The sequence below is a fragment of the Aythya fuligula genome, chromosome 1 (assembly GCF_009819795.1).
Source record: "Aythya fuligula isolate bAytFul2 chromosome 1, bAytFul2.pri, whole genome shotgun sequence".
Lineage (NCBI taxonomy): Eukaryota > Metazoa > Chordata > Aves > Anseriformes > Anatidae > Aythya > Aythya fuligula.
The window spans coordinates 127,265,190-127,281,658 of NC_045559.1; the positions used below are offsets into that span (position 1 = coordinate 127,265,190).

The 16,469-nt window shown below is 42.1% G+C and overlaps 1 protein-coding gene across 1 annotated transcript; it reads left to right on the forward strand.

Annotated features, from left to right (window-relative positions):
- The first annotated feature begins 3,190 nt into the window (after positions 1-3,190).
- Positions 3,191-11,345, forward strand: RBBP7 (RB binding protein 7, chromatin remodeling factor). The gene is made up of 12 exons (XM_032193317.1): positions 3,191-3,257; positions 3,355-3,499; positions 5,366-5,508; positions 5,986-6,159; positions 6,449-6,564; positions 7,171-7,331; positions 7,731-7,857; positions 7,951-8,028; positions 8,596-8,672; positions 9,112-9,169; positions 9,976-10,086; positions 10,897-11,345. The coding sequence occupies exons 1-12, from the start codon at positions 3,242-3,244 to the stop codon at positions 10,963-10,965; spliced, it is 1,275 nt and encodes a 424-aa protein (XP_032049208.1). The 5' UTR covers positions 3,191-3,241; the 3' UTR covers positions 10,966-11,345.
- Positions 11,346-16,469: the final 5,124 nt, after the last annotated feature.

A 16,469-nucleotide genomic window follows, 5' to 3' on the forward strand; every position in this document is an offset into this window, starting at 1 on the left:
AATAGCTGTTGAGTAAATACAAAGAAATAGTAGATGAGCAATGGGAAAAAGAATGCCATCACACTTCAGGAAATTCTGAACAGAGGTTTGCATCGATTAATCTGTGGTGTGCTTTTCTTACCAGCATGTTTGATGAAAACGATGCTTTATTCCAAACAGGCTCCCAAGACCATGCAACGGTAGCAAATATATTTGAGAATAATAAGTCATGGGGCTGCTACTTTACTTTTCCAATGACTATTTTGAGGTTTTGTACAAGCCCACTTCTCGTTAACCAATGTTCTAACCGAGATAGTTATTCACAGTAAGGCCTACACCTACTTGCTGAGTTGTTGCTATGAGCATCCATCAGCTCCACATAATGTATAAGAGACATAAGCACTGGCAAGCCAGCTCATTCTTTGCAGACTAATAAATCAGCACACGTCTCCAAGCTGAAAATTAATAAGTGCAGATAATTCTCTGTAAGTGTATCTGGCAATTTGAATCACGATGCAGCACATACAGTTGAGGATGCAGAAGACAGATTCTTTTTTTACTGAAATGAAAATGCAGTATTTCACGCTTAGGCTTGAAAGGAGTATAGCTTAATAAAATAAAGCTTATGATTCAAGTCACTGTTTTACTTCAAAACTAATTTATCGTACCTTTTACACATGCTGCATATGATGAACAATGGCCTTGGATAATTACTTTCCTCACAAAGTGTGGGATCAAAGGATATGTTTTAGATGTGTGGCCACAGATACGACCGTGCTGATGAATTGCAAATAACCAGCTTGAGAGCTGGTGATGTGATACAGCTTTGATAGCTGTACGGTTTATAAACTGTCTTTCCCATGACAGTCCCAATGTGAGAAAAGCACTAGGATTTGGGTGTTGTGTGGGTTTAAATTAAAAGCAAATTTGGCTGTGTGCAAATATAATTGCTAACAAGGAAAAGAGAACTGCACAGGTCATTTTTGATATATAGGTGTGGCAGATTTTGTTCATCAAAACTAGCACTGCTCCTTGCACCCCATTAGAATCCAGCTTGATTTGCAGATCCTAAACAGAGTCTATAAAAATTGTGGAGGGTTGAGGAGCAATTCTGTCTAAATCTATAGTTCAGCTAAGCCTTACATGACATCATTGAATCATTGAAAGATAATTTTGTTTACTATTCCAAACACAAATCGCATTTTTCCCACCACATTCCAGGTAAGCTGTGGCAGAAAGTACTGCTATCCACAGCAAAAGGCACAAACAGCATCCCACCCCACACTCATGTGGGGTTGATCCTTCAAGGGGCCCTGTAATCACACTTCAGCGAGAGCTAACAGAGGTCACTTGCAGCCAGGAAACCCAACAGAGATTTCCTTTATCCTGTATCTGTGCTTTAAGTGATCAACACTCTGCAACAACACACAGCCTCTGAAAGGCTCAGTCTTCACTCTAACATATTAGGAAGGCCTCGGCACTTTGTAGGATTAGACACATACTTGGCAGCAAATCCCAAAACAATGAGTAAGCGTCGCCAAAGTCAAGCTGGTAACACATCTTACATGATCAGGGCTCTGTGTCTGCGCTAACACATTCACCCATGCTCTCCTATGTAGCAGATTAGTTTACAGCTTCCAGTTAACAACATTTGTGTTTTGAGTATACCATGCATGGCTTTAATTCCAGTTTGTGCAGGTATAAGAGGAAGACTAGTTTATAGTTATTCAGCTTTTTCACCGGAATATTTCTCTTTTTTGACACCCTGGCCAAAAAGGCAGCGGTTCCTTACAGAAGGCTCCCTGCTGGGGAGGCGGCTGGCTGCCTACCTCTGACTTCTTCCCCAGTTCCCGTGCTGCAACCTTTGGCTGCTATTCCCACCCTCGGTGCCCGCCGGCCTCTCCTATAAACATTTCCTATAACTGGGTTCCTTGCTGGAAGGACTGGAGGCCGGGCGGTGGGAGGCTCAGCCCACCAGGACTCCTTTCACAGCGGGAAATTAAAAAGCACTGCCTCTTGTTCGCCCTGTTCCCATTTCATTATTCTGCTGGAAGGTGTTATTATCTGCTCTGGTTAAGGGTGACACCTGCGGCAAGCACTGTAGATTCAAGCTGAATAGAAAGCAAGTTATTATTTTTTTTTTTTTTGGTTAGTAGCAGCCGAAACGAGAGGAGAACAGAACAGCTGCGTGGGCACCGCGGCAAAACCACCATTCTGCCTTGTATGTGACAGCTTGGAAGAAGCCGTGTCCCCACAGCAGTCCGACAGCACTACTGCCCCCGTTTAAACAACAAAAGGACTTAAAACTTGAGTAACTCGAGTAACGCTGAGTGAGGGGACCACCACACCCCCGGCCCCGCCACACGGCCCTGCCGCTCCCGCCCGCCCGGTGGCACCGCGGCGCCCCCTGCCGACCGCGGCCCCGCACGGCAGCCTGCAGCCGGCTCCGTGCCCCAAAGGCTTGATCTTGATAAAATCGTCTTTTAAACTGATGTTAAATACATATATATATATATATATATATATATATTAATTCCAAGCCGTTAGGATATGTAATTGTTGGAAAGCGGTCTTTACATTTTTATTTTTTTTTTTTGGGGGGGGGAGGAGAAAGAGCGCGTTTGTTTTCATTCTCCTCTCGTCGACAGCACTGCCCCTCCTTCCCGAATTTACCCGGGGTGCCGTTCATAAAAACTTATAAACGTGCCAATAAATAGCAGCACCGCTCCTCTCCACGCCCAGCGCCAATGCCAATGCTGCCACACGGGGAGGAGAGCTCACAGAGGGGGCCACGGCATGGCAGCGTGCTTGCTCCTCTCCCAAATCTGGCACTTTCAGGGGTGTTGAATTATTATTAATTTTTTAATATTCTCCCCCTCGCGAGGAATTTGAGCGCAAGTCACATTTGGGTCACAGGAATTTGAGACACGTTCATCACCACCGATAGATAGATAGATAGATAGATAGATAGGTAACGAATAAATAAATAAAGTCCTCAGCCACCACCGCCGGCGGTCCTGTTTTTATTCACGTAAAGCCCCCGCAGTTTTTATTTACAGCCCCACCTCCCCTCAGCCCTCCCTCCCCTCACAGCGCCGCGGGCGCCATTGGCTGAGGTGCCCGGGCGGGGACGGTGGCGGCGCATGCGCGGGGCGGCAGCGGGCGGGCGGTGGCGGGAGCCGCGCGCGCTCCTCCGTTCCCCCCCCCCCAACCACACCCCTCCAACCGCTCCCCGGGCGACCGTTAACGGCCGCCCCCCAACATGGCGGGCAAGGAAGGTAGGCTGAGGAGATTTGGGCGTTGGGAAGGGGTGTGTGGGGGAGGTTGGTGTCCCCCTGCTCAGCCCCTGGCTGCTCTCCCCCCCCCTTATGGCAGCGCTGGAGGACACGGTGGAGGAGCGCGTCATCAGCGAGGAGTACAGGATCTGGAAGAAGAACACGCCGTTCCTCTACGACCTGGTGATGACACACGCCCTCGAGTGGCCCAGCCTCACCGTGCAGTGGCTGCCCGACGTCACCAGGTGAGGGGACGGCGGGATGGGACCCCCCCCCCCCAGCACACACACGCACACATAAGGCTCTGGGGGTGTTTGCCCTGCCCGCCCGAGGGTAAAACCGACCGAGGGTTGGTAAAAAAGCAGCCGTCGGTTGCTTGCTTTGGACTGTCGCGGTTTGTTGTGCTTGCAGCGGTCAAAACCCTTTGGGTATGCGGAAGCTTAGAGGAAGAAAAGTCATAATTCGGTACTCTAGGGAATGGTAGCTCAGCTAAACAAAAGATGTCAAGAGGTGTGAGGGGATAAATCTCTACCACTTCATAGATAGGAGAAACAACAGTCTTATATTGCAAATTCCCAGAAAACTAAGAAACAAACTCAACTTCCTGAAGATTTTTCTTAATTTACCCTACAAATTATTCTGTAGAAGCTGTATCATCTCTCTGTTTTCTTGTTTGTTTTCTTGCTGTTCCTAGTTCGAGCTTATTTAAGGGGTTATTGTTCTCATAAGGCTGATGTTTGTGCCTGGCTTGCTGTTGACTTCTGGTGCTTTCCCGTTTTTCCACCTCCCTCTGAAAGTTGTATGCTTGCCAGTTAATTTCTTACAGAGTTTTGGAGATGAACATAGATTCTGTTCATGCATCAGCTACTAGAGAGGTTCAGCTGTCAGAGTACCCACTCAGGACTCCAGCTGTTGTAACCTGGATACAGTCAAGTTTTCAATTATCTTACATGTAAAGTTCATGGGATAATTGGAGGATGGTCACTTCCCACTCTGAAATTCCACCTTACATAAATGATATTTTGCTTAGTGGCTAGATAACCAGTTTTGCATACCAAGATGTTTGGGGGAAGATGTTAAGAGATGTTAAGAGATGTGAGCTAACTAATCATGGCATGGAGTAAATGGAGTGGGGATTTGAGGGTGTGGAGCCCTTGTGAGGAACACTTCTGCTTGCCTCGTGTTTTGCAGATTGACTTAATGTTCAGTTTAAAACCTGGTATTTCCAATTACCCAGTGTCAAAATATGTAAGCCATTTAAGGCAAGGACTGTCTCTTTGTATGGCACCTGACATGATGGGACACCTGTTCCTGATGCAAGTAAGTGTGCGTGCATTCTGTGTGCATTTCCTTTTTGCTGTCAAAATGTTTGTATTGTATTACACCACCTTGGAAGTGGTGTAACAATACCTACGGTGGCTTATGGTTGTTTAAATGACTCCTGCTTGCTTGGATTCAGACAGCCTAATTGTTTTTTTTTTCGCTTTCAAAAATGCAGAAGCTGCTTGTTCTTGACTGTTCAATTCTTTCCTTTAGGAAACAAATGACACTGCCCCTCCAGCCTTTTGCTGGTTACCAAATATTGCAATTAACTGCCAGAAGAGGAGTTTGATCTGGTTATAGACAGGTTTAGTTTAAAAACAAGAATCTGAAAGCTCTAATAAAATAGTAACCAGTAAAAGCACATAAAAGAAGTAACTAAAATATGTTGCCCCTTTCCTTAGTATGTGTGTTTTATAGAACATAGCATCAATAGCTTTCTAAATCAGTACCATGCGATTGCTAGGAGAATTGAAGATAGCAATACGTGTTAGTATCACCCTGTAGCTACCGTGCGAATTTCAGTTGTCCCATTTGAGTAACAGTGGCAGTTCTTACTGATTTGTATCATCACGCTGGGCTAGCTGGCTGTCTCACTGGATTGCCTGTGTCAGTCTAGCTCACTCTACTGCACAAGTCTCTTGTGACAAAATAATCTCTTCTGCGAGTCTCTTTTTTTTTTTTTTTTAGCTCCCCAAAGAAGTTTGGATCTTGAGTGCTATTGATGCTAGCTCTCTAGATTCCAGAACTAAGCATGTAATTTTATTCCATGAATTTATTATTCCAAACAGGCCAGAAGGAAAGGATTACGCGCTGCACTGGCTTGTTTTGGGAACACACACCTCTGATGAACAGAACCACCTGGTTGTTGCAAGAGTCCAGATTCCCAACGACGATCAGTTTGATGCTTCTCAATATGATAGTGAGAAAGGAGGTGGGCAGAGCATGAGTTCTTAAATTATGCTTTAGCAGTAATAGCACTAATAAGTGTCCTGTCAAAGGGTATTCTAACTTCCTGTTAAATACTAAAGCTGGTGAATCCTTACCAGTTCAAACTAATTCTAGATTATTAGCGGCAAATAAATTCTTCCAAAATAAGAAGTTCCCTCTTTTTATCTGATGCTATGATGTGCAATCCCTACTAGCATTTCTGCCAACTTTGTTATGATGAGAACTAATATACTTCTAACAGACGCTAAAGCTCTGGAAGAGTTTGTCAGAGAGGATTCAACATACCTAAACTGTCAGCAGTGTTGTGCATGTGCTGCATGTCTTCCATAGGCTTTCCTGTATTGTTACACTAAGATTCTTACCGTTGTTTCTTGAGGTGGGAGAGAAGCCTGAAATGCTCTTCAGCCCATTTTAAGGAGTTGATATAATCAACTGACTTTTTTTTTTTAATGACAAATAGAGTTTGGTGGCTTCGGATCTGTGACTGGCAAAATTGAAACGGAGATTAAAATTAACCATGAAGGTGAAGTAAACCGTGCTCGTTACATGCCGCAGAATCCCTGCATCATTGCTACAAAAACGCCGTCCGCTGATGTGCTGGTGTTTGACTACACTAAACATCCTTCAAAACCAGGTGGGTCAGACTCCTTAAAGCTAAGCAAAATGCCTTGTACTGTGCATTAAACTCCAGCTTAACTGTAACTGGGAGGAGAGGGGATGGGCTCTGCAATCAGTATATGAAGCCTCAGATCTTCAGTGACTTTAAATGTCTGGTTGTTCTTAATGCCCTCAATCTCCAGAGCAGCACTCTGCTGTGAGGCTGATGGATGAAATATTATTATTGTGACAGAAACAGTGACAAATATGCTCTCATGGATTGATGTGCAAGAAAAAGTAAACAAAGGGAATTTCCTTTCTTTCAGACCCAAGTGGAGAGTGTAATCCAGACCTTAGATTAAGAGGGCACCAGAAAGAAGGCTATGGTTTGTCATGGAACTCAAACTTGAGTGGACATCTTCTCAGTGCATCGGATGATCACGTAAAAAACACATCATTTCCCCTTTTAAAAAAAAAAAAAAAAAAAAAAAGGCTGTAACAGATAATTAGGGAAAAGCTGTCTGAGTGTAACTTTGTTATGTAGGAAAACTCTAACGTGTTATATTTCTGAAGGATGTTGGTTGGCTTTTGGCTATAATCAACAACCAGTTCTTTGTTATCAGTCTGGCTGAAGAGAGAACAGAATATTCTTACAGATGTCTGCTGGAAGAAACTGGTGTGCAACAGCCCTCTAAACTGACTTGAATTTGAGGCCACAAATTACTATGAAACTGATCCACTGCACTAAAAGCTAACTTTTTTTTGTGACTTTTCTAAGCAAATCACAAGGTACTGAAATAGGGATGCTTTTTGTAAATTGCTGTTGTGACCTCAGAAATAATCTTTGGGCCTTGAATTTGCAGAAAACTGATCGATAACTCAATTGACTTCTCATTTATGGCATGCTAAATGTTTTGGTTTTTTTTAAAAAAAAACAAAGTACTGTTTCAAGAGTGTCATCTCTGTTTATACGTAGAATGTGATCCTTTTATTTAAAGATAATACAGTTAAAGTCCAGATGACAATACAATGTGGTTCTTATTTACAGACTGTGTGTTTATGGGATATAAGCGCTGGACCAAAAGAAGGCAAAATCGTTGATGCAAAAGCAATCTTTACTGGGCATTCTGCAGTAGTAGAAGATGTGGCATGGCATCTGCTCCATGAGTCTCTGTTTGGATCTGTGGCTGATGATCAGAAGCTTATGATGTAAGTTTGGGTTAGGGCAGTGTCTGGGTAGTACCTGCCGTGTGCTGTCAGTGTACTTGTCCAGAGCATGTGAATTGTCATTAAAAAAGAAAAATCTGCAATGGTCTGATGCAGCTTTCCAGTGCGATCAACTATAATAGTGCTGCAGATTCTCCAAAATCTGCATCTCATTTGAAAATAAACTGTAATTAATCTGTATATCAGCTTCCTGATGAGAACTGCTTGTGTGCAACAGGCAAAAATCCTGAAAGGTTTTGAAATAAAAACGGTAGCTTCAGTCTACTTTTAGTAAAGTACTCTGTTAAACTAATGTGTAGTGTAGTTTAAAAAAAACTAAAATGGAAACTTAATTCTTGTTCTTTCTTACTCCCTCCTTCTCCAAACCCTTGACTGCGACAGCTGGGACACAAGATCTAATACAACGTCAAAGCCAAGTCACTCTGTAGATGCTCATACAGCTGAGGTCAACTGCCTGTCCTTCAATCCATACAGCGAGTTCATCTTAGCCACTGGTTCGGCTGACAAGGTTTTTACTTGTGTTTACTTTAAATCTGTTCATATTCTTAAATGATATTTCGAAAGCCATTATAGGAAAAATGATGTGTTTTCCTTCTTCCAGACGGTGGCTCTGTGGGATCTTCGAAACTTAAAATTGAAACTCCATTCTTTTGAGTCTCATAAGGATGAAATTTTTCAGGTGGGTAAACTTTTTACACAGCCTGTAAGAAAATACTAATTAGTGACTGGGACGAGAACGTAGATTTTCATCTGGTGACCAAGCACAATGAATTCAGTGCTTAAAATTAAGCACTGAATTTTGGTTCAGTTAATGCAGACTACTACGTAGTTCAACAACTGACAATGAAGCAAGTAGTCAACAACCTACTGCTGTAAAGATATTGGGAGCATGTAACTACCCTCAGTAAAGGTAGATGTTTTCTCTAAAATGTCTTGCTGTGGAGAGAACTTAGCTTCATGTCTAATGTTGTGAACTCTGCCTTTTTAGTAGTATCCAAGTAACACTGAATTTTAGGCAATTAAGTTTCATCATAATGCAAATCTGTAACAGCGAAACAATGTTGCTTGCTTGGTTTGAGAAATCAAAGACTTTAAGGCAATCCATTTGTGCTGTTAAATGTGTGATGTACTGGAAGAAACTAATGTATTGGGTCTAGCCATTGAGAATTAGTGGTGAGGTAGTGTTTATTCAGGATATCGTTAGAAATCAATAATTGTGCTACGGTCAAGTTTTCTCTTTCAATAGGTTCACTGGTCTCCTCATAATGAAACAATCCTTGCTTCGAGTGGTACTGATCGTCGGCTTAATGTGTGGGATTTAAGGTGAAGAGCAATTCCTTTCATTTGCTGTCTTGAACATCGACAAATGTTTTTTTTTAAAAAAAAAAAGCCTTCAGACTTGCTTTATCTGGTAGACTTTATTTGTACTGTTTTCTAGCCTTCCTTGCTTGCTTAACTTGGACCTGGCTGTTCAAGCAGCACAGTATTTCTGATGTTACTTTTCTGTGAGGATTTCTTGCAGATAAAATTGCTTTCTGCTGTCTTTAGTGCTTTCTGCCTCAGCATGCTTCACAGGTTAGATTTTATTTCAGTATTGAAAACAAAACGGTTTGTTTTGTATCTGTGGCTTGTAACCGTTTAACAGTGAGGGAAACAAAAAGCAATAGCAAGTTCTGGAAACAAAGGCTAGGAACTGGTAAATTAAATTGATACAGGTTGCAATTTTGCTCTTTAATAAAAGGTATAAACTACTTTCTTGCAGTAAAATTGGAGAAGAGCAGTCCGCAGAGGATGCAGAAGATGGGCCTCCTGAACTCTTGGTATGCTTTTGTCCAGATTTCAACTGCTGACAAGCTATATGGCAGTATGATGCCTTGTGACTGCTACTAAAACTGCAGCAATTCTTGCACCTTCTCACTTACCCAGCTTTTAATGCACTGTTGTAATTTGCAGTGGCTTCCTCTGTTCAGTTCTAAAGACAGTGATTTTCAAAGCTGCACTAGATGTGATTTACACATCTTCATTTTTGATCATCCTTAGTTTGGCCGTGTGCTTCTCAGTACTCTCACAACTGAAAGCGTGTAAAGCTGTGGCCTGAGACTGTTTATTTTGCCTTAGACCAAGTAGGTCCTGTGTAGCCAGCTTTAATGATAAAAATAAAGGAAGTCCAAAGCTTGGGTTTTGTTTTTGTTTCCTCAGGAAATAAGCTACTAAAAATGCTTATACCTCGTTTTCTCCACTTCCTGTGTAAACTGTACAAGTGCTAGTATAATTAGATGAGAAAGTGGTTATAAAACGTGGCTGGCTTTCGTAGCCCAGTCTTGCGTGAAGTAGCACCTTTTCAGGGATGTCATTTGGCTGTTGCTATAACATGAACTGCTGACTTAAATGCTGCCTCAGCAATTGCATCCATGTCCATAAGCAATGAATAAAACGTGTTATTTCGTACACACCTTCTTTACATCTGTATTGTGAACCTCTAGCAGCAACTTTTTCGTCTTTGTACAGTCGTCAGCATAACAAATTTAACTTCTGAATCTCTGTTTTTCAACAGATTTTTCTTTAGAGATTAAATGGCTTGTTGAAGCTTGTGTTCTTTGTTCATTTTTGTTGTTGTTTTTAACAGTTTATTCACGGAGGACACACTGCCAAAATTTCAGACTTCAGTTGGAATCCTAATGAGCCTTGGGTGATCTGCTCTGTATCGGAGGACAACATAATGCAGATATGGCAAATGGTGAGTGTCAAAACAGCTCCTTAGTTCCTCTGAAGCTTGTTGCATAAGTGGAACTGAAATGGCTTGTTCTTCCTAGAGCAGCTTGTGCCTTCAGTGACTGAAAGCAGTCTTTCCTCAACATTTCTCACACTATGTGATTGGAGAGTAAGACTTTCAAAGAAAAAGAGTAAAACAGCCTGATTAGATGCAACAGATATCTAATTCTTGACTCTGAGACTTAGGTACTACTTCATGTTAATATTTGTGGCAGTTGGGAATTTCTATCTGATACTAGCAAAGACTTGAATTTTTTTTTTTTGCCTGTTGACTGAAGCAAGATGTCTTTTAACTCTGCAGTTAGTTCACAGTGTTTTACATTACAAGAACTGATCCTATAAAAATGGAATAAAATCACTTTGCAATAACAGAAGTCCCATCTTTAACCAAAAACATTTATCAAACTTAAAGTTGTGTCACAGGTCAGCCTTTCAGTTAGCTTTAATACCTGTTCTTCGGTTTATTTTGTGTGTTCAGGCTGAGGTTGAAGCATGCCCACAGAAAGAAATGTTCATGTTAAGGAATTGAATGGTTAAGGCTCATCCTACTGAAATAAAATAACGTGGGAGAGCAACTGCTGAAGTCAATGACATTGTGTGCACGTTCCAGAGTTTGGCTGCCCTTTAAGAAAAGGCAGAGAGAGGTCCCCTTAAGAAGGGGATGATTTCTCTTATCTTCTTGGTATTATCATGTTTGTTTGTTTATATGTTAGGTATAGCAGTTTGCTTAAAAACAGTTGTCTACCACTTGTAATGTAACATTTTGTGTCTCTAGGCAGAAAACATTTACAATGACGAAGAACCAGATATAGCAGCGGCAGAACTGGAAGGTCAAGGGACGTAACTTCTCTTCCTTAAGGAAGTACTGGATGTGACATAGTAATATAATTTGACTACTGTATAAATTTAAGGGGGAAAAAAAAGCAGAAGCATTATATCAAAGCAAGAATATCCTTAATTGGGCACAAAAAAGGTTGTATAGTAAAATTGTCATGGGATACCCTTGGTTATTTGGGCACCTTGAGCTATTGTATGCTGTACAGCAGTTAGCTTTTAGGGAAAATAAGAGTGACTGAATACCTGTGTCTATATTTTTAAACAAACTTAGTGGGTTCCTGTAAATAAAACAGTTAAGTCTTCACTCTTCCCACAATGAAATTGCAAAAAACACAAGTTTTTATTAATATGTAAAAAGAGCTTTTCACTTTTACATAACACTTTTGGATTGGCTTTGCATAAATAAAATTTATTAAATAAAATGTGTTTATTATTGTCTGTTAACATAAGGTAAATGCCTTCTTGCCTGAATATAAGATCTCATAAGAGAGAGGAGTCTCGTTTAATTTCTGTAATAAAGGTATAGAAAGTTCAGCATTTTGTTCCTCAGGAAGATGTGCTTCTGTATACCAGGGAGAGCTAACTTCTTCCCAGCATGTGTTCTTGTCTCCCTGTGCTGGTACACAAAGGCACAGCAATGCAGCGGTGCCACAAAGACCTGGTGAACTTCCTTGTGCACCGCTTGGTCAGTGGTCTTTCAGCTCAAAGAGTCAACATCTGTTGACAGTGCAGCTAAGCAGGCCAGCAGTTTTCTTTCTTGTCCTGCCTCCTGTGCACTTTGTTGGAACACCGGAAGTATTCCACAAAGGCACCTAAAGGGAACTGTTGCAGTTGTGGATGTTAATTTGATTTGCAAGTGGCTGCAAATGATAAGCACTAAATGTGCTTAACTCAGGACCTGAGCAAAAATGGTACCCACTTCCTTTAGACATACGCAGCTTTCAAACAATAGGAAATGAAGAGGTCAATACCCTGATATTTACAGGAAAAAGCGAAAGTGCTTACCGGAGGGCAGGGTAGTGGCTCTTCCAGGCACAGACCTTGCTGTGGGCTGTTACGTGACTGCTCCTGTTGCTGGTGCTCTTCAGCTTTTACCTCAAGACCTACTGCATGCGTACTCGAGTCTTCTTAGTGCCTTACTAACTGGAGAGGGAGAAGGGGGTATGAACGACTTGCTGCAGCTCTCCCCTCATGGCCTTGTTTTAAACTCCCTGCCTGCTGTTACCAGGCCCTCCTGGAGTTGCAGGCACTCAGTTATCATGCACAGACAGATCTCCTTCTACACCTCTTTCTGGAATGGCTCTTCTACAAGTGCTGCAGGCAAATGCAAAAGCATTTTGCATTTGGGTATTCCAGTGGAAGGCGGCTTCAGCAGCCAGGCTAACAGGAGGAGTCCCAGCTGCTGGGGGGCAGATGGAGCACTCCCCGGTTAACTCCCCTTAACTCTAGCTGCTAAAATGTCACGTCCAGGACACCCTAAAATGTCATGTCCAGGAAGTGGAGGTGCATGTGCTCGCTGAGCGTGGTTTTGGTCTGACTGGTAGCTATCATGGGGAGGCCAGGGTGGGGGTGGCTGCTGCTGCAGGCAGTGATCTAACCTGGGAGGGCTGTTCAGGGGCCATGCTCACAGCTCTGCCCCAGCTGGGTGACTCACCAGCTCCAGAAACATCTCAGGCTCCCTACAGCAAGTGGAAGCTGGTGCTCCAGTGTGACAGACCCTGGTGATGATCATTGCTGTATCTTTTACTTCAGCTTCTCTCAGCTCATTCAGGTAGGAACAACAGGGTTACAAAATATTGTAAATTAGTGGCATAGTCATAAGAGAAACTTCAATACTGATACAGTGCTATTGTACAACTGCTTTTCAACAAATAAATATAATCACAGAATCATGGATTGTCCTGAGTTAGAAGGGACCCAGAGGGCTCATGGAGCCCACCATCCCTCGGGTCCTGTCTCTGTCCCCAGAGAGCAGAGCTCAGCGCCTGCCCCTCCGCTCCCCTCATGAGGGAGCTGCAGGCCGCCATGAGGCCTCCCCTCAGCCTGCTCTGCTCGGGGCTGAACAAACCAAGTGCTGGTCTGTGTTCCTGGTTTCTGTTCTTGGAATTCCAGTAAAATTCACCTCACAAAGCCCTACTGCTCCCTGGGCAGCACTGAAGATTCAGGTAACTGGGGCTTAGGGATGCATGCACTGCCCATGCTCACAGCTGAAAGGCAAGAGCAAGGAGTGGCAGCAGGATGACACATGAAACATATATTATTATGAAACAAAATGAGAATTTTTCTTTCCCATGATGAAAGTGCTGCAGTAAATGCAGGCTTTATACTAATTTCTTCCCCTTGTGTCTGAATTTTCTTTCACGATATACATGTTTACACACAACTTTCTTAAACAGTAGCAAAATTTCTTAAGCCTTATTTAGGTAATTATAGGACAGCTTAGTCCCCCAGCCAGTTCAAAGAATCACTGTTTATTGTAGAAATTAGCCTATGTCTCATTGACACACACCTTGCAGTTAAGTGAGAACATGCTGCCAGGAAGATATTTTTTAACATGAAGTCCTATACATTTTTATGTGTTGCCTGGGTAGAATGTGAAACACAGGAAGGTCATCATTTTTAAGTCTATTTACTTATTTGAATCCTTTAATAATCTGATCTCAAACACTGATGCCCTCCATGTTAGTACTTACTGCTTATGCACTGCACATAGTGGTAATAATAATGGAATTTGAAGTTTAAAATAGAAGACATAAAATAGTCAACCTGATCCATGGCTACAGTAAGATACTCATTCATTTGCGTGAAACAACAGCTACTTCAGGTGTACATATTAAGTTCCCTAAGTACTAAGTTACTCCTGAGGGTAGGTATGTGCTGGGGAGTGGAAAAAAACAGCAAGTGGTCACAGAATCACAGAATTTCTAGGTTGGAAGAGACCTCAAGATCATCGAGTCCAACCTCTGACCTAACACTAACAGTCCCCACTAAACCATATCCCTAAGCTCTACATCTAATCCACCCTCCTTTATTTTCAAGGGAACTGCAGTTTGGAGACCCACCTTTTTTTTGTACTAGCTATTTCCAAGTGCAGACATAACAAAAAATACAGAAAGTAACTTCGAGTGAGGAATTTTAGAGTTGGGAATTGCTAATTTAGAGTGAAATCCTAATTTGTTCTCTCTCCTGCATACATCTTACGTAGCTTTTTCATCAAGAAAGTTTCCCGCTCTACTCTGCGCTGGTGCGGCCTCACCTCGAGTACTGTGTGCAGTTCTGGGCACCACAGTATAAAAAGGACATGAAACTGTTGGAAAGTGTCCAGAGGAGGGCTACGAAGATGGTGAAAGGCCTTGAGGGGAAGACGTACGAAGAACGGCTGAGGTCACTGGGCCTGTTCAGCCTGGAGAAGAGGAGGCTGAGGGGGGACCTCATCACAGTCTACAACTTCCTCGTAAGGGGTTGTCAAGAGGCAGGAGACCTTTTCTCCATTAACACTAGTGACAGGACCCGCGGGAACGGGGTTAAGCTGAGGCAGGGGAAATTTAGGCTTGACATCAGGAGGGGGTTCTTCACAGAGAGGGTGGTTGCACACTGGAACAGGCTCCCCAGGGAAGTGGTCACTGCACCGAGCCTGTCTGAATTTAAGAAGAGATTGGACTGTGAACTTAGGCACATGGTCTGAACTTTTGGGTAGACCTGTGCGGTGTCAAGAGTTGGACTTGATGATCCTTAAGGGTCCCTTCCAACTCAGGATATTCTATGATTCTATGATTTTCTTTAATGTTTTCAAATTACACTGAGGAAATCTAAATTCTCTCATCTTTGTTCTGAAAAGGAAATAGAAATGACAAGAATAGGGAACAATCCAAAATTACATTTAAAATGTGCTATTTTATTTCAAGAGACCTGTTTTCAGAAGTTGAATAATAAAATATTCAGCCACACAATGTAGTAAGACTAAGTAAACACTTTGGAAGAGTGGTCAGTAGCTGAAGAGAAGCAATATACATGCTTCCAGCATAGTGTTGTAATTTTGCTTAATTAGTCATGAAGCCACCACATTACTAGTTTGCATCACAAATGTTGGTCCTATTATTGTCTTCTCTATGAATGCTATGGGTTGGGTTATAAACTTGAAAAAAAAACCAACACCATCTATGTGATGAGTTGGAAGTGGTTCCAGGTAACCTAGGTTGAGATATTTTAGAAGACTGATACCTATACAGGGACACAACTAAGGTAACGTGTAAAATCACTTCAGTTTGTCTCAACGAGACAATAAGTAATTTCAGCATTTTTCCTTTACTGTGCATGAAGAACTGTATTTTACTTGCACTGCTTTTATTATTGCATGTGAGACCCTAAAATATCAACTGCTTGATACCAGGCAACGTTTAGTATCTAGTCATTTGTTTCATGCCCTTATCCACAGAACACTTCAATAATTATCATTGCTGTCCACACTATTATTCACACCATATTCAATATTATCATTGGTGCCCACACAAGGCTGAAGTTTTCGCTTCAGCCTTGAAATAGCTGGACGGAGTCTACTCACCAGCTGTGTATAGTCTAAAGGGAATGAGAAATAGTTCATCAACACTCAGTTTGGTCTTTGGCTGTACAGCCACCCAAAAGCCAAAGGTGAGAGAATCTCAAGTACTTTCTTGAAATAGATCTTTAGAAGCAGTGTTCTCGGTGTAGCCTTGAATTACATGCAAAGTCTGCTTTGAGACAGAACTGTCACCGTTCAGGATGATCTGGGATTTGAGCACTTTGATCCCAGGTCATTGTTTGACTAAATCCAAAATCAGGTGCAGCCTCAAAGCTAGAAAATAAGCAGTTTGAAAGGAAATTAAAGTCTTTATAGGAAGCACAATAGTCTTAAATTACTTAGAGGTGCAGGGTAAATAGGTGCCAGAGTCAGTAAAATCAATGAAAGCCAATACAGGTAGATGAGGCTAAGTTAGGCTAATAAAAGAAAATAAACACTTGTTTCAAGAGGACAGGTCTAACCAGCAGGAAAAAGATAGATAATGGGAATTTTAAATGTAAAAAGAAATCACAAAAGAGGAAAAAGTAATTGCGAGGAGTAACTTACTAGAGGCGTAAAAGCAAGTACCCTTTCCAAGTGCATCAGGAACACTTGTCCATCTGCCAGGGAGCGAAGCCCAAGCAAAGGTGAATTTAAGGGCTGAGGCAGCAGCTGGTGAAAGAGGTTCTCACAGGAGAGCTGCACTTCACAAGAACAGCTCAAATGTGCACACGTGCATGCACATGTACCAGAAGGGACTTCACATCTGACAAAAAAAAAGTAATAGAACAAAATGACTCATCTATTCATGGTGATGTATAAGCAAACTTACCTCCATGTTTACAAATATGACTTTTTTAAATAACAAAATCAGGATGACTGGAGTCATCCACGCACCTACTGACAGGAGCTTTGATTTCATATCAGTATGCGCCACAGTAAAGGGTAGAAAGAGTAGAGATTTTATTTAGAGG